Below are 19287 nucleotides of genomic sequence, written 5' to 3'. Positions count from 1 at the left end.
AGCATTGAAACTTAAAACGAACAGAGATTATTACGCATATGAGGGGTTTTAAAAATACTTTAGCATAAAGAGAGAGGTATTTAGGAGCAGATAAATACCTCGCTCTTTATGCTATATTATTTTTAGTAATTTCAAATATTTATTCTACGGCCTTTCTGATTCAGGGGTCATTCTTAAAGAATTGGGACAAAACTTAAGATTTAGTGTAAAGCACGTGGTATTAACGATGGTACAAATCCCCTCATATACATAATAAAAATTAAAGAACATAAAAGTTTGTTACGTAAGTTAATTCTTAAGTTACGTATATTTTTAAAAAATAAAAAAAAAATTCGTTAAAAATTAAAATTTATAGTTGCCTTTTTATGTAACCGAAAAATTGCATGGCAACTAGGCCTCCTTCCCCATCCCTTATTTCCCAAATCGTCTGATCAAAACTAAGAGAAAATCATTTAGCCAAAAAAGGAATTAATATGCAAATTTCATTTTAATAATTTATGTGTGGAGAGCCAAAATCAAACATGCATTAATTCAAAAACGTTCAGAAATTACATTAAAAAAACTATTTTTTTTAAACTGAAAGTAAGGAGTGACATTAAAACTTAAAACGAACAGAAATTGCTTCGTATATGAAATGGGTTGTCCCCTCCGCAATCCCACGCTCTTTACGCTAAAGTTTGACTCTTTGCCACAATTCTGCTTTTTAAAACAATTAAAAGCTTGTAGCGTAAAGAGCGAGGGATTGCGGAGGGGACAACCCATTTCATATACGGAGTAATTTCTGTTCGTTTTAAGTTTTAATGTCGCTCCTTACGTTCAGTTAAAAAAACTAGTTTTTTTATGTAATAACAATAATACGTCCCTAATTAATAGCATAGCTAAGCATACTTAGTAATCAATAATCTTTTACTTACAGGTAATAAAGGTCGAAGATGTGATAGTTCTCTAAACAGAGAAGGAATCATAAAGATGGAGAAAAAGAAAGAGAAAAAGAATTGAATTATCATTTTTTTTTTTACAAATAGTGCGGATTGACGTTATGATAGCTCCCAAAAGAGGAAAAGCATAATAAAATTGGTTAGAGAGAGAGAGGGAGAGGGGCGAGAAGAAGAAGACGAATCAGAAGAAGAAGAAGAAGAAGAGAGAGAGAGGGAGAGAGAGAGAGAACGAAATTGACTTATAACAAATTTTACCTCTCATATTTATGGAAAGAGAGGTGAAGAAAGGGAGAAATTGGAAAAAGTAAGTCGGAAAGAGGAACTGAATAATTTGAGAAAATAAAAACTAACAAAAAGTAAACAGGTTACAATACAAACTTAGCTAAGGGGTAAAATTTTCAAAAGACTTGGAGTTTTCATTATCTGGGATAGAATGACGAAAAAAATAAAAGGCAGGATTGCTAAATGTAACACAGGTGAGATTGGACTTGAAGATACTAAAAACAGCAAATTCAATGGGAATATAGTTATCTTAGTCTGGTTTGAATCTTACAAATATGTATATATCTCATTATATATAGTTTGAGTGGCAGCATACAATGAAAATAAATTCATGTGAATAAAAAGTTCACGTTACTCTGAACAATTTACAAATACGACGGAAATTCCTTCCGAAATATTCTAGCACATATTGCCTTAAAGGAAAGATACAATGTAAATAGATATCTCCCTTATCTTTCAAACAGTTCGTGGTAACGAACTGTAGTAAGGAGCGACCCAGCTCAATAGTAACCAAAACTCTAAAATATGGAATGTTGATACCAATAGCTACATCAAAAGAATCGATTTTTAATGCTGATTTTAAATATATAAGTTTAATCAAATTCTGTCTTACCTATCAAAAGTTACGAGCCTGAGAAAATTTATGTTATTTTAGAAAATAGGGGGAAACATCCCCCAAAAAAAAGAACCATCAGATTCAGCGTATCAGAGAACCCTACTGTAGAATTTTCAAGCTCTTATCTACAAAAATGTGGAATTTTGTATTTTTTGCCAGAAGGCAGATCACGGATGCGTGTTTATTTGTTTGTTTGTTTGTTTTTTTGTTTTGTTTTTTTTTTCCTGGGGTAATCGTATCAGCCCAGTTGTTCTGGAATGCTGCTAGAGGGCTCATTGTAACGGAAATGAAAATTTCTAGTTCCCTTTTTAAGTAACCAAAAAATTGGAGGGCACCTAGGCCCCTTCCCACGCTAATTAATTTCCCAAAGTGAACAGATCAAAATTCTGAGATAGCCATTTTATTCAGCGTAGTCGAAAAACCTTATAACTATGTCTTTGGGATGACTTACTCCCCCACAGCCCTCGTGGGAGGGGCTACAAGTTACAAACTTTGACCAGTGCTAACATATACTAATGGTTATTGGGAAGTGTAGAGGCGTTTTCAGGAGGATTTCTTTGCTGAGGGGAGGGGTGGAGAAGAGGGGGATATGCTGGGAAAATTTTCCATCGAGAAATTTGTCATGGGGGAAGAAAATTTTCATGAAGGGAGCGCAGGATTTACTTGCATTATTAAAAAAAACAATGAAAAAATAAATATGAAAAAGTTTTTTTCAACTGGACGTAAGGAGCAGCAGTAAAACATAAAACGAACAAAAATTATTACCCATATGAGGGGCTCACCTCCTCCTAATACCTCGCTCTTTACACTAAAGCATTTTTAGTAATGTCAACTATTTATTACGGCTTTTGTGATTCAGGGGTCATTCTTAATGAATTGGTTCAAAATTTAAGATTTAGTGTAAAGAGAGAGGTACTGAAGAGGGGGCGAACCCTCTCATACATGTAATAAAAACATGAGAATAAAAAGTTCTTTACGTAAGCTAATTTCTAAGTTACGTATATCTTTTACTAATAAAAAGATTCGTAAAAAATTTAAAGTTCTAGTTGCCTTTTTAATTAACCAGAAAATTGGAGGGCAACTAGGCTTCCTCCCCCGCTCTTTTTTCTCAAAATCATTCGATCAGAACTATGAGAAAGCCATTTAGCAAAAAAAAAAAAAAAAAATGCAAATTTCGCTTTAATTATTCCTCTGCTGAGAGCCAACAAAACATGCATTGATTCAAAAACGTTCAGAAATTAAATAAAAAAAACAAGTTTTTTCAACTGAAAGTAAGGAGCGACATTAAAACTTAAAACGAACAGAAATTACTATGTATATGAAAGGGGCTGCTTCCTCATCAACGCCCCACTCTTTACGCTGAAGTTTTTTACTGTTTTAAAAAGAAGAGTTGAGAGAAAGTGTCAAACTTTAGCGTAAAGAGTGGGGCTTTGGTGAGGAAGCAGCCCCTTTCATATACGAAGTAATTTCTGTTCGTTTTAAGTTTTAATGTCGCTCCTTACTTTCAGTTGAAAAAACTTGTTTTGTTTGTTTAATATTAGTTGCATTCAGCTACTTTTTGAAGCCTCTACCATCACGAGACATCCAGCTTGATTCTCTTTATAATTTCTGCTTGTTTCGCCTACTTTCAGCTCTTTGATGAACATTCAGCTTGTCACGTTGTACGGTTATCCGACCCGGGAAATTGCTGTTTGACTTTGAAAACCTTCAATTTTGAGTAAAGCCACGTCTCTACCTTATTCTCGAGTTGACATCCAATCAATCTTATGAATGTATGTATGTATGAATTTAAAAAAAAAGTCCGATAATAGAAAAAAACAGGACATAAACATAACCAAACCAACAAAAGACGCAAATAAATTTAAAGCAAAAACGTACTTTTATATTAATCTTCACAAAATTATTTATAAGGAGATACGTCTTTCACGATGCCCTTCATCAACATACTTAGCCAGATTACTTAACGTCCTTTTAACTCGTAATCCTACAATCCCTTCCACCCACCTTCTATCTGTCAACATTAACGAAAACCACTATTTTTTCAGATCCACCAATTCCTTACAATTCCCCAAAAAATGAAAACTATCCTTTTCATCTTCCTCACACATCGAAAAAGGGAGTGGGTTAACACTATGACCCCTAAATGACCCTATGACCCATATGACCCCTATGACCCTATGACTCCTCTCTCTTTCCCCAATATCAATCAACCCTCCCCTTAAATTCAAAATCCATTTTGTTTCTTCTCCTTTCAACCCCAACTTAAAATAAACTTCTTCTCCCACGTGTCTTTCACCGTATATACAGAATCAAAGAACCCAAGGCCTCCTTTCGAGCTTACCACTGCTGTATTCCATGCTGGTATAACCTTTCTTTTACCTTATCAATCATTGTATCCGAATTCAATCCCTTATCATTACTACTTCTATTAATTAATATTGCTTCAAAATCAGAAAGTTTAGATTTGAAAGAGCTTCTACACAATCATTTTACGACCATTGGCTCCATACGATCGCCATGAATGAGTTTTGCACCCCTCCACCAATCAACAATGAATAAGTTGTCTATAAGTAATGAAGAAGAGATTAAAACGCCTTCTGGAGTACACTCATTTCAAAGAATCAAAAAACTTACTTCATGGATGATCCTTAGAAGGCCATAGAGGTGTATCTACAGATACACCAGATTCTAAGAAATACCACATACCGTCTAAGAGAATACATATATCATCAAAAAAACTTTCATTCAGGATCAATTGTAAAAAGTTTTATCAGAGTGAGCCTTTGGCAAATGTTGTCTACCAGCTAAGAAGATCAAGTATGATTTTTAAAAGCGTGTAATGAAGCTGCTTGTTCGATTCGCCAGTCCTATATTTATTACAAGAAAACATTTTACCCCCCCTCCCACCAAAAAAAAAACTTCTGCAATAAGTTAATGGAGGCTTCTCAAGGAGATGATGCCATCTTCAAAAGAAAAGTCTGTTCCTTTTCTACAGGCTGATAGAATTGACATCGGACGATGCCCTCATGAAGGCTTTTACGAATTTTAAGTCTTGGTGACGATGGCGAAGCATTAATCGATAGGAAAAGAGCCTCTAGAACAACTCTACGGTTTTTACCCGAAGCCTTTCTTCTGTTAAAAGTGTTCTGTGGAATACTGTTCATTTTAGAGGTATAACAACTTGGAAAATGACTATATTGACACAAAGAAAACAGACTTTAAAATACCTACAAAGAATCTATTTATACCCGCAAGCCTTGGAAATTCCCTAAGGAAGATAAGCTGACTGTAAAAAAGCTGAAACTGTTCCTGTGTCAAGAGATACTTTGACGTCTCCTCTCTGTCATTGGCTCTTTTTTCTGTCCATTTACGAGAAGCCTAAGACTAATTGCTGGGCCTCATTGTGGCATCACTGTGCAGCTTTAGAGTTTGCTTAAACAGAACCGTGACTGCACACAGCGCTGCAGGGTAACCTTGCAAAGTAGTGTCTCTTAAGAAGAAGTTATGAATAAGATTTTTGAAAACGTTGAAATTCATAGTAATTTTTAGATAATTTAATAAAACCCTTCGTAAGAAAAGCAATAAGAGTAAGTTTGGGGATTACTAAGGTATTAGCTTGATTTTTGACAGAAGCAAATTATTTAAATTGATGATAATTATAAGACTAAGAGAGGATTTACGTAAGGTTTTAAGAAAAAGACAGTGTGGATTTAGAAGGTGGAGGAGATGTGTCAACCAAATTTTTGCTGTTAGAAGAAGAATCCAGATATGTCTCAGGATATCAAGACAAGTCTAAGTGACAAAAGCCAAACCTCGAGAAGAATGACATTGCACCTAAAAATTACACACCAAGAAATATATAGTAAAATATCGATTCGGATTGTACTCACATCAAACTAGACAGACAATCAGATTAGACATGCATGTCATTTCAATTTCACCCTGGTAAAAGGGGTGTCAATAACCAATAGTTTACCGAGCGAGCGGCCAACACTCAACAAAACAATAAACTCAAAAGTATTTTTACTCATTACTATACCATTGAAGGAACTTTTTTTATTTATTTTTGTTTATTTTTTTTATTATATGATAAACGGTATAAAGTTTTTATAAGCCTAACAGTAGAAGTAGTGATAGTAGTAGCCCCAAAAGTTTCAACTTAATACCCCCAGTCGTTCTCAACACATATTGCTGAGGTGTCTTATTGGCAATGATAAACACAATGTCTTCTGATTTAGTTTAAAGCAACATTTAGATTTAAAGTATAATGGCCAATTTAATAATTGTGGGAGGGGGGGATGGACATGCCCAATATCCCCGAGGACATAGTTTGCTGGACCGTTCTACTATGCTGAATAAAATGGCAGTCTCAAAATCTTGACTGGATGTGTTTGGAAAATGAATGGGCTTGAGAGAAGGGCTGCTTGCCCTCCAAGCTCTTTTTACTCTTTAATAGTTCAGTTTTCAAGTTCAAGTTCAATTTATTGATATAATACGCATAACAAATAAAATACACTGGGTCACCACGGAGAGACAGAGCTCGTGATTGTATAGGGCAGCAGAACGTTTCATTTGAATCCTTTAAAAGTTTCAATAATAGCTATATAAAATATACAGCAAGTGAAAATTGAAACATATAAAGTTTCAATATAGCTATTATAGAGTGGTGTTGCATATGATATTGCTTAAATACCCTTTTGAAAACCTGCATGCACACAATTTTTTCCTTTAATTAAAACTCCTCCTAAAAATTACCAAAAAGTTTCACCTTATACCATTAGTGTCATTAGTTACAGTAATTTTAGTGGTAGTATTAAAAGTATACACATAGTGCCTAGTGCCTAGTTTAAAATCCCCCACAACTTACCCTTAAAGGTCTAAATTGATAATATAAGCCATTCGTCAGGCATTGCTTTTTCACATGCCCATAGTTTGTTTTGATTTAGTTAAACATCTGCCTTAATATTCCTTAAATGCTTAACCTTAAAACCCTTAGCTTGTGTAGTAGTAATAGTTGTAGCTGCATTAGTAGCAGTATGCAAATAGCATCTTTGGTTGCTTCAACAAATGCTGAAATTTTTAGATTAATGCCATTAACCATTCCTGAATCAATTCTGTTGTGTCCACTTGACAACCTTTGTGCATACGGTGCGTTTCGAATTAGTTTATAACAGTTTCTATATATCCCAAATTGTTTGCCTTAATACCCGCAGTTTTTATGGCATTAGTAGTAGTAGTAGCAGTAGAATTAATATATTTGTATATAGTATATACAAATTATAAATTATAAAGTATATAGTATATAAAAAAAAAATTATAAAGTAAAGTAGAATTAATATATATTAATATATAGAATATAAAAGTAGTCTAAGCTTTAGTGGCAGTAGTAATAGAAGTAGTGATAATGATAACAGTGGTAGTAGTATGAGCAGAAGCTGTCGCATTAGGATGCAAATATTTTCTTTTGGTTAGTTCAACATCCTCACAACAAGCCCTTTTAGTTTCAACTTCACTTACCTAAATGTTCCTAAGATATTGTTGTTACACCCTTTTGACAACTTGCATACATGCAGCGTGTTGTGATTCAGTTCACAATACCCCCTCAAAATTTCTTGATAATTTAATCTTTATACCCTTAGGCATAGTTGTAATAGTAGTCACAGTAGTAGTATTGGCATTACTAGTAATATTATTGAAAAGCGTTACGACAACTAGCAGCAATAGTATTGACATATTGCCTTTTGGTCAGTAGAACATCCCTCTCATCAAGTCCTGGATTTTTCAACTTAATGCGATAGCCATTGCTATGACATAGCTTATGTGTCCTTTTAACAACCTCCATGTTCGTATACTTCTTGAAATTTTCATCTCAATGCTCTTAGCCTTACAAGTAGTTGCAATAGAAGTAGTAGTAGTTGTAATAGTAAATGTAAAAATAACAGGAGAATTAGCAGTAATGTGTATATATTGCCTTTTGGCGACATGATCTTACTCTTTAAGCATCCTCTCAAAATTCCAACTTGATACCCAAATCAGTTCTTGAGATAAGCTATTTTGGCAATGTTCATGTACATAGCATCTTTTGATTCTGTTCAAATTTCCCCTGAATGCTGTAAATGGATTAGTGTGGTAGTAGTAGTGATGGTAGTTGTAGTTGTATTGGTAGCTTGCAAATATTGCCTTTTTGATCATCTCCCTTACCACCTCCTGAATTTCCCAAATTAATATACTCAGCTATTAGTGTGTTATACCCTTTTGACAATCCGTAGACACATTCGTGTTCTGATTTAGTTCAAAAACTTCCTTCAACATTTTCTGAAAGGCTCACCTGAATGTCCTTCGTGTTTTTGGAAAGTAAAGTTCAAACATGCATACCTTTCTTGATAACATATACTATCTATATATAGTGAACAAATTGCCTAACTTACAACCCTTTACCTGAGGAGTGTGGGAAGGTTGACTTCCCCAACGACATAATTACTTGACCTTTCAACAATGCTGAGCAAAATAGTTCTATTAAAATTTTGATTGGATGTGTTTTGGGAATTGATGGTTGTCGGACGGGAGCTTTTGCCCTCCAATCACTTTTGACTATTAAAAGGGGTACTAGTCCTTTCAATTTACAATCAAATGAACCTTTTTCGAATTTTCTACGACAACAAATAGCTATCTCAAAATTTTTATCAGACACATTTCAGGAAAATAAGAGATGCGGGGGTTTATCTGCCCTCCGATTACTCTGCATCTTGAAAAGGGCACTAGAACTACTGATCACCAATCCAATGAGCCCCCACCAAAGTTCATAATATCACCCTTTCTATAAATACTTTATATTCCCCGAGGGTAACTAACGAGGGTAACACTTCCCTAAGGGCTGTGAGGGGTTGTCTTCAACAAAAACTAAATTTCCGGGCCTTTTAACTACGCTGAACAAGATGGCTCAAAATTTTAATTGGATGTGTTCGGGGAAATGGCGGGCGTGGGAGGAGGGATGGTTGCCCTCCAACCACTTTCAACTATTAGAAAGGGCACTAGCCCTTTCCATTTGCAATCGAATGAGCTGTATTCAAATTTTGTACGACAACAAATTACCGTCGCAAAATTTCTATTAGATACATTTTGGGAAAATACGAGTTGTAGGGGGGGGGATCTTCCAAACTCTGATCACTTTGAATCTTAAAAAGGTCATTAGAACTTCTGATTACACATCCAATTTATCCCCTCCGAAGTTCACATGACCAGCCTTCCTATATAAACTTTATCTACCCCCAGGGCAAAACTTACAGCCCTTACCCTGAGAACTGTGGGGGGTTGTCATCCTCAAAGACATAATGTCCGGACCTTTTTACTATGTTGAAAAAAATGTCATCTCAAAGTTTAGATTGGATGTGTGAAAATAGTGGATGTGGGAGGGGGGCTGGTTGCCCTCCAATCACTTTTTAATATTAAACAGGGCACTATCCATGTCAATTTCCCATCAAATGAGCCCTTTTTAAAGTTTTTGGGATAACTCCTTCGATACGAAGTTTCCTGATCTAAAAAAAATAATAACAAATAATACATTGTGCCCACATCGCTTTTTATTTAGGCAACGATATTGCGCTGTCTATGATATCAAAATACCCAGACAGTCCACAAACCAAATTAATTTAAGTAAGCAGTAAAGATCTTTGAATCCTTCAGGAGTGAAATTTTCTAATAAATTTATTAGCAGCCTTTTAGATGCATAAGTGACAGTTTGTCTTGGAGGACCCACTGTTTTTTAATTTTGTTTTACAATTCACTTAAAACTTCGAAAAAAAACTACCAAAAAAGGTAAACTGTAAGGAGGATACCAGCAATTTTACAAAATCATAATGAACTAAATAATAATTTTTTTTTTTGGGGGGGGGGGGGGTAACATATCCTAACCCTCAATTACCTGCGTAAGTTTCTGCTGTTCTTTTAAGTTTTCAGTAACGACGCAACGAAGCTTGGCAATCTGAATGTAAGTTTTTTCTTTTGATTTTTGATTTTAAAAGCGAATCTCTACTTACCGAATTGAATAGAGTACGCCTCCATCAGGAAAGATGCGAACATAAAGATTCGGCATAATAATATTATGGAAATGTCCTTCCTTTTCATTGGAGAAAAATAAATCAGGCATCCATACTTTTGAACTGTCGACTAGGGTCAAGTATCTTATTTTTCCTAAAAAAACAGGTATCATTTATCAATGAGGATAAGCCACTAGCAAGCATAATCAATCAATAACTGTCAGTATATAGGAATTTATGAATATAAGTCAAGTTTTGATGTATAAAGTAGGAGGAATAAATGTTTATAAATCCGTTTTTGCAGTCAAAATGGTAAATGGTAACCACCATTTATTGTGGTTGAGGCTGCAAAGGGAGGGGGAAGGTATTTATAACTTCGTCAAAGCCCTAAAAGTTGGTAAATTATTAGAAGAATATGAAAATTAAAACAAACTGGAGTGAAACGAATGAAACTGAAACAACTGTAACAACTGAAACAACTGAAACAACTGAAACAAACTAAAACAAACTAAAGTGGACGATTTAATTACTTGCTCGCAACAACAACCAAGGGAAGGAAACAAAATGCCTGATGTATGATTCCTGCAAGCCTTTGACTCTTAACCAAATGTTGAATCAATTAAAAAAATCTAAACTATGCAACATCAAACAAAATTTTTCTTAAATCTATCATTAAATCTTCTTAAATCTTAAATCCGCCCGAGTAAAGAGTGAAGTGGGTATGATGTATTATCTATTTATTGATTTTGTTTTTTTTCACCAAGGCACTTCATATAGAAGAAGTTGTCATAGGAACTTTGGAAGGATTTCATTCGAAAGAAAATTGAAAGTTCTAGCGAACTTTTGAAGAGTCAAAATTGATTGGAGGGTAACCAGGCTCCCCACGCCCATAATTCCCCAAACACACCCATAATGATTAAAAGGTTTATCACGAAAGGTTCAGTAACTACACTTTTGGGTTGTCAACCCCAGCCCACAGCCCCCAGGGAAAGGAATAAAAGTTATATTAGTTGTCCATTATTAACATACAAGGTTTTTATGGAAGGGAACTGTGGAATGTTTTGTATGTTTTGCGGAAGGTTTTTACTGATCATACGAACTGTGGAGGTGGCTCATTCGACAGCAAATCGAAAACTCTAGTGCCCTCTCCTCCTCCCCCACACCCTCTCTTCCCCAAATCTATCTATCTCGTTGAATTTTAGATAGCCAGTTTGTTCAAAATAGTCTAAAGATCATTAACAAGTCCTCCGGGGTTGAGAAAATCCCCCAAAGCCAGGGGGCAAGGGTTGTAAATTGTGCCCCAGGGGCATATAAGGTTTTTATGGAAGGGATGGTTGTATAAACTTTTGAAGAGAATCAATCGATTGGAAACTGAAAGTTTTAGTTCCATTTTAAGAGTCAGAAGTGATCTGAGGGCAAAAAGCCCCACCCACACCCTTTTTTCCCAAATGCATCCGATTAAAATTTTAAGGTAGCCATTTTTTAAAAATAGCACAAAGGTCAAATAACAATGGGTTCTGCATTGACAACAACGCTAGCAGCCCCCAAGGCAAGGGCTCTAAGTTATGCAAGTTACCCATTTTCGATATATAAGATTTTTATTGAAGGGGGTCATATAAACTTCGGCCCTTTTTAACAGTCAAAAGTAATCGGAGGGTAACCAGCACCCCCCCCCCTCTCATGTATTTCCCTCCCAAATGCTTCCAACAAAAAATATTTGGTAGCCATTTTGTTTAGAATCATACGAAGGTAAAAACTGTGGTTACATGTTTAATTATCATCCCAGCTCTCGTGGCACGGGGTATAAGATATGCTAGTTGTCCATGTTAACATATAAGGTTCTTATGGAAAGGATGGTCGTGTAAACTTTGTAGGGGGCTTTTTCAAATAGAAGTCAAAAGTTCTAATGCCCTTTTTAAGAATCACAAAGTCATCAGAGGGTAGCCAGCCCCTCCCTCCTCCTTTACACCCTTTTTCTCCAAATGCTTCCGATCAAAATGGTTCTTCTTAACATTAACGACGATTTTGATTATTTTATAAGTTTTATGCAAAAGCTGTGTTTTATTTTGAAAGGAGAATGGAAATTGTAATATTTTGATACAAAGCAATTATTATATATATATATATATATATATATATATATATATATATATATATATATATATATATATATATATATATATATATATTATATATATATATATATATATATATATATATATATATATATATATATATATATATATATATATATATATATATATATATATATATATATAAGCTTATAATATATTATAAATATATTAGCAATTATAAGCTTATAGTGACCGTTTAAAGACAATATTTCAGTCCTATTCACTTGGACTGAATAGGGACAAAGACCACACTGCCTTTCCATCATAAAGAACAACTAGAACATTAGAGAATTTTTTTATATAAGACAGTCGGACGCAACTTTAAATGAATATTTCAATGTTACATCCAAGGGCCATCCTTAGCAAAACAAATGAAGAAAAAACGAATTTAAAGAAATCACATTTAAAATACAATCTTTAAAACTAAAGTATTTTCAAAACAGCCAAATCATCATTACTTCACGAAAGTTCAACCAGGACTGGTCTATCGAGCTAAATAAAAACACAATTCATTCAAATAGAATAAAAAACAACTACAAACAAGCGCTTAAAGTTCATCTTGCTTTTTGGCAGCCAACCTAGAAGGTCTATCTGTAACAGGTTGAGTGGAATTGTTTACTGGTTTTTTAATATAATAAGATACACCATTTTTAATTAATTTTGTGTATAAGGTATTAAGTGAGTATTCATCCTCAGCAAAAAAAAAATGAAGAAAAAAAGAAATCAAATTTAAAATACAATCTTTAAAACTAAAGTATTTTCAAAACAGCCAAATCATCATTACTTCACAAAAGTTCAACTAGGACTGGCCTATCGAGCTAAGTAAAAACACAATTCATTCAAATAGAATAAAAAACAACTACAAACAAGCACTTAAAGTCCATCTTGCTTTTTTGGCAGCCAGCCTAGAAGGTCTATCTGTAACAGGCTGAGTGGAATTGTTTACTGGATTTTTTAATATAATAAGATACACCATTTTTAATTAATTTTGTATATAAGGTATTAAGTGAGTATTACCCCATATCCCTATTTAAAGGAGTATCCCTACTTATTTTGATTTTAATTTCAATTGCTTCTTGAACAACCTGTTTTATGCCTAAATCATTGCTAATAAAGGAAGTTACTTTAAAAAGCATTTTATGGCTAGGATTATCAAAAATATGCTTTGAATATTTTAGTTTTAAAGATTGTATTTTAATGACAGTTCTTGCTAAGGATATTGCCCTTGTATATAGGGTCAAAATATTCATTTAAAGTTGCGTTCCACTGTCTTGTATAAAAAAAAATTCCGTATTATTCTACTTGTTGCTAGCACTTGGACTGATGAAGAATTAATTTAGGATTTAATCTTTATTAAGGAATTAATTTAGGATTTAATATTTAAATAGGAATTAATTTAGTCAGTTTAATGTGTTTCGACGACTGTAACAATGCAGTGAAAAAAGGAATGTTAAAGTACTTCGTGGGGTAAAAGTGTCCCAAAATATAAACTTCAAAAAATACTAAAAGATTTTATCAACTTACCATTTGCTTACAAGGCAACTAAAAAAAGTATATATTCGGAAATTTATTTTTTTTTGCATAGAATCAGTTTTTTTTAAATTTGGGACCTTAATGAAAGCTCAATACTAATTGCTCATTCAATTAGGGCTTCCTAATTACTCAATCATTACCTTCAAGACATTTTTAAAATTATTTCCCTTTCATTTTTATTATTCATTTAAAATAAAATGAATTAAAAACAAACAGAGACTAAAATAAAAAAGAAATTCTTTCAACAAAAGTAAAGAGCGAAGCTAGGTCTTAAGCAGAGAAAAAAAGACCAGAAATTTAAGAAACAATGAACAAATAGTTAAAAGAAACAGATATTAGACTTCATAAAAAAGTTAAACGAATAATGCACCTATAATGTACCAAAAATAAAACTGATGTTCAAACTCAAAACGAACAAAGATTACTAGATATATCAACTGGGAAGTCGCCCCCCTTGCACCCTTATTATAGCACAAGTGTCATTCGTAGTTTACTGAAAGCAATGAATATTTTAAGCAATTTCTCTTTTATCCTTATAACATTAAGGAAAAAAGAGATTAACAAAAGGTCTCAAAATTAATGCTATTATATTTTATAACATCAATCTAATGCCGCCTGGCTGATATGCACTGAAGTTCAATTAATAGTTTCTTTATTCTAAACATATTCCTTTGAAGTGCATAGAGAGTGCATTTGTCAGTGCAATATAAGTGCATATAAGTGCATATAAGTGCATAAAGTGCATATAAGTGCATTTGCCAGTGCAAAACTCCTCTTCAATGAATAAAATTGATTTCTTCAATAATTAAAACTATTCATTTCCAAAATGTAATTTAGGCACAATATGTTCAAATAAAATATACCGGAGATGAAGAATTTAAACATGAAACTGTTTTTTTTAAACATGTATTTTTTGCGTGATCTTAAATGTTATTGGAATTCTAGTTTTCAATGGCTATAAATTTGTTAATACGTTATTTAAAAGTCCATTTGTTTTTATTTGTTACAACATCAACAACAACGCAAGAAAGAAAAATGACGTCCCCGGACTAATAAATGTTTACATAAAAAGGTACTTTCTTCCGCTTTTTTTATACAAATTCTAAACTTTATTCATTGTTAACAACTTTGTATTTTGAATAGTTTTATTTTTATATGACAATATCTAAGTTATAAAATTTGTTTCTATGTATTTTGCGGCTTTTTTACGAGTAGAATAGAACTTTTGGTTGAAAGGGGAGGGGCTGAAGACTTGTAATACCCTTTACTCTGGATGTTTTGTGTCGGAAGTTTTGTTAGAGGGGGTAAAAAAAAATACAAAACGTATCAAAACGTGTTTATTTGCATTTTTGTAGCTTTTTTTACGAGTAGAATGTTACCTTTGGGCGATGGAGGGATGGGGGGGTGACCTAAACCCTGATAGAACTTTTACTCTGGATACGGTCTTGAGTTTTCTTGTTTTTTTTTTTTTTACCGAGCATCCATTTTTTTACTTTGCTTTCGCTTTGAAATCGCTTAGCTTGAATGACACTCACGCTATAATTGGAGTGTAAGGGGGACGATTTCCAAGCTTATATATCTGGTAATTTCTGCTCGTTTTGAGTTTGAGCTGAATATAAGTTTTATATTTGGTACATTGTAGGGTCTAGGTTCATTATTGGTTTCGTTGGTTATTAAGTCTAGTATATGTTTCTAACTTTAATATCTGTCTTTAAATATTTGTTTCTTATCTATAATTGGGGTGCAAAATGGTTTACATCCCGGCTCATATATCTTGTACTTTCTGTTCGTTTCTGAGTTTGAGTTGAATGTCAGTATTATTTTTAGTACACTATAATTTCATTATTGGTTTCGTTTTTTCATGAAGTCTAATATCTCTTTCTTTTAATTTTTAATTCATTATTCATTATAATTTCTGATATTTTTTTCTTTACTCTGCTTAAGATATAGGTTTGCTCTTTATTTTTCTAAAAAAAAAACAACCTTTTTTATTTAAATTTTAAATAAATTAATGTGCTCAGCACCCCAAATGCCAGTTGGGTTTATTATTCTAAGTTTTTGGAGCTAAATAACGAATATTGAAGCCTGTAGTGTCTCGATATTCAACCACGAAATCATTGACATTTCTAGGATCACGTCAATAAAATGCACTATTTAACACTGGAAGGGTTCGCGACAGCACAGGATGGCTGGCCCCCAACCCCCCATTGCACTTCTTGGCTGCAGGGCCAAGAACGGAGATCAGCACCGCCGGTACGGACTGTAAAGTCTAATGCCGTATCCTTTACCTTTACCTTTTTTTTACTATTTAACACATAGGAAATGAATAAAGACTAATAGAGAAATAATATTCTCTATATATATGAAAAATATAATATATGAAATATAAATATTTATACATATATATATATATATATATATATATATATATATTATATATATATATATATATATATATATATATAATATATATATATATATATGTATATATATATACATATATGAGAAATATAATATGAAAAAGTGATTTTTCAGGGAGGGGGAATCAAATCGTACATTATGCACTTGTGAATTTCCTGTAATCAGAGTTATGCAAATTGGATATTAAAAAATGTATTGGGGTAGAAAGGGATTTGAACACTTTTTTGTAAGCTTATTTTTCCATGGAGGAACCTCCAATAAGCACCACCTAAGTCTTTGCATGCCTAGATTTTATGAGTAGTATGGAACATACTTTGCCTACTAATACATGTTTTTCAATTTTTTGATTCCACTCCGTTCAAGAGTTACAAGCATTTACTTTGCATTTTAATGACCATAAGCTCAATAAACCTATTGAAGGTTTCGCCTAAATCCTTAAAAATATACATAATTGGCAAGAAGTCTCATACAACTCCCCTTGTCTCTTTCTCAGGCCCATCATTCCCATCTACTTGTAAACTAAAATGCAGTTTCATTGCGAAAAAAAGCTGATTAAATTTTAAATATTATTTTTTGTTATTCCAATTTAAATGGTGATCTTATAAATGGAACAGATGCCAATTTTTTAAGCATGCTAGATTACTTAGTATGCACACACGAGAGAGAGGGGGGGATCGTGTGAGAGAGAGAATAGATAGCGAGTTATGAATTGGCCCTGGGAAGACTTGAAAATAGTAAGATCCACAAAGGCCCGATTCCTTGCCAATTTTACTGGTGTATCTTTAAACCTTTAAATAGCAGACCCCTGAAAAAGCCTACAAATTTCAATTTCAGCTGCGAAATGAAGCATATTTGAGAAGATTTCCCTCAAGTCTCTAAGAAAAAGTTAAAACTGCTTGAAACTTAAAAAGAATTTGATAAATAAAAAGCATTATTAAGGCTCATTTTACTGCAGGTATCAAATGTTTATTAGTTTCAACTGTAGCATTTCCCGAAACGATTTTTCGGACGGAATTTTTTTTTGTTCATTTTGTAGAATCCATAAATATGAAGTTTTGAAGGTATTGCCAACTAAAATTTGGAAGTTTTCAAATTCACCCTCTTTACCTGAATGGTGTACCAGAGTCCATGAATTCAAGAAAATATAAATAGCTTCTGAGACCGGTTAACATCTGGAGCAGAAAAATCCATACCTGGCGCTTAGTTCTTTTTTTCTTTATCTTTTTATTTATTTATTTTTTAGATAAACAAAAAACGGATACAAGTTCAAGTTCTCAAGTTCAAATTCTATTTATTTTCTTAAAATAACAATAACAAAAACAATATCCCAAAGGACTCAATGGCGACTGAGACATCAAACATTTCTTGGTAACGAACTGTAAGTAAGGAGTGATGCGGCTCAATAGAAACCGAAACTGTAAGACACAGAGTCTTGATAATAATAGATACATCAAAAGAATTGAATTTTAGTTATTATTCAAAATATATAAAATTCATGAAGTTTGATGTTACCCATCAAAAGTTACGGACCTGAGAAAATTTGCCTAATTACTGAAAAAAGGGGGTAATGCCCCTAAGAAGTAGATTTATCTTAATGGAAATCATAACATGAGATTCGACATATCAGAGAACTTTATTGTAGATGTTTCAAGCTCCTATATATAAAAATATGGAATTTGTATTTTTTTTTTGCCAAAAAGCAGGATCACGGATGTGTATTATTTTTTTTTTCAAGGGTGAGCGTATCGAACCAATGGTCTTAGAACATCGTGGGAGGGCTCACTTGTATTGGAAATCAAAAGTTTCAATGCCCTTTTTAACTGACCAAAAATATTGGAGGGCAGCTAGCCCCCCTTCCACCCCTCTTTTTTACCAAAAATTGTCCAGTCATATTTTGAGGTAGCCAATTTCTTCAGCATAGTTGCCATTTTCTCAAAGGCATAGCATAACTATGTCTTTGGGGATGAATTAACCCCCCCCCCTTTTAGCCCCAGGGGGAAGAGTTGCAAGTTTTGAACTTTGCCCATTACTTTTAAATAGTATTTGTTAATGGGAAGTATAGAGGTATTTTCACGGGGGGTTGTTTCTGTTGGAGGTGCTTACGTGGAAGGAGCTTTTGATAGAGAATTCTTCGTGGGATAAGAGAATTTCCCATGAAAGGGGAGCTAGATTTCCCGGCATTAATCAAAAAACTATTAGCAATTAAATACAGAAAAAAGTTTTTCAACTGAAAGTAATAAGCAACATTAAAACTCAAACCGAACAAAAACTATAACGTCTATGAGGATGTTGCCCCCTCCTCAGCATCTCACTCTTTAAGCTAAAGTATTTTTCAAGTTTTTAGAAAGCATGCTATTCTGATTAAGCGATCCTTGTGTATCAGGAGTCATTCTTAAATAATTGAAGCAAAATTCAAACTTTAGCGTACAGAGCGAGGCACTGAGGAGGCGACAACCCCTCTCATATACATAATAATTTCTGTTCGTTTCAAGCTTTAATTTTGCTTTGTATTTTCAGTTGGAAAAAAAACATGTTTTTTTTACGTAATTACATACTAAGAACTGAGTGCGCTGCTTCCTCATCAACGTCCCGCTCTTTACGCTAAATTTTGACTCTTTCTCTCAACTCTACTTTTTGAAACAGTAAAAAACTTTAGCGTAAAGAGCGGGACGTTTATGAGGAAGCAGCCCCTTTCATATACGAAGTAATTTCTGTTCTTTTTAAGTTTTAATGTCGCTCCTTACTTTCAGTTGAAAAAACATTTTTTTTTTATTCAATTTCTGAACATTTTTGAATCAATGCATGTTTTGATTTTGGCTCTCCGCAGAGGATTAATTAAAACGAAATTTGCATTTTTTTTTTTTTTGGCTAAATGGCTTTCTCATAGTTTTGATCGAATGATTTTGAGAAAAAAGAGTGGGGAGGAAGCCTAGTTGCCCTCCGATCTTTTTGTTACTTAAAAAGGCAACTAGAACTTTTAATTTTTTACGATTATTTTATTAGTAAAAGATATACATAACTTATAAATTTGCTTACGTAACGAACTTTTATATTCTCATGTTTTTATTACATATATGAGGGGGTTTTGGCCCTCGTCAGTATCTCGCTCTTTACACTAAAGTTTAAATTTTGTCCCAATTCATTAAGAATGACCCTGAATCACAAAAGCCGTAGAATAAATAGTTGAAATTACTAAAAATACTTTAGCGTAAGGAGCAAAATATTAGGAAGATTGAGCCCTCATATGCGTAATAATTTCTGTTCGTTTTAAGTTTTAATGCTGCTCCTTACTTCCAGTTGAAAAAACTTTTTCATATTTATTTTTT

The 19287-nt window shown here is 33.3% G+C and overlaps 1 protein-coding gene across 12 annotated transcripts in view; it reads right to left on the bottom strand.

Moving 5' to 3' along the window:
• Positions 1 to 19287, bottom strand: part of LOC136031416 (glutamate-gated chloride channel-like) — a 237077-nt gene that overhangs the window by 68406 nt on the left and 149384 nt on the right. For all 12 annotated transcript variants that reach the window (XM_065710976.1, XM_065710972.1, XM_065710979.1 and 9 more), the window contains one exon: positions 9873 to 10026. In XM_065710976.1, the coding sequence (XP_065567048.1) occupies positions 9873 to 10026 (154 nt within the window). The remainder of the gene's footprint in view (positions 1 to 9872; positions 10027 to 19287) is intronic.

The sequence above is a fragment of the Artemia franciscana genome, chromosome 9 (assembly GCF_032884065.1).
Source record: "Artemia franciscana chromosome 9, ASM3288406v1, whole genome shotgun sequence".
In the NCBI taxonomy this organism is placed as follows: domain Eukaryota; kingdom Metazoa; phylum Arthropoda; class Branchiopoda; order Anostraca; family Artemiidae; genus Artemia; species Artemia franciscana.
The sequence above is the reverse complement of the archived record's forward strand: the minus strand, read 5'-3'. Positions and strand labels throughout refer to the sequence as shown.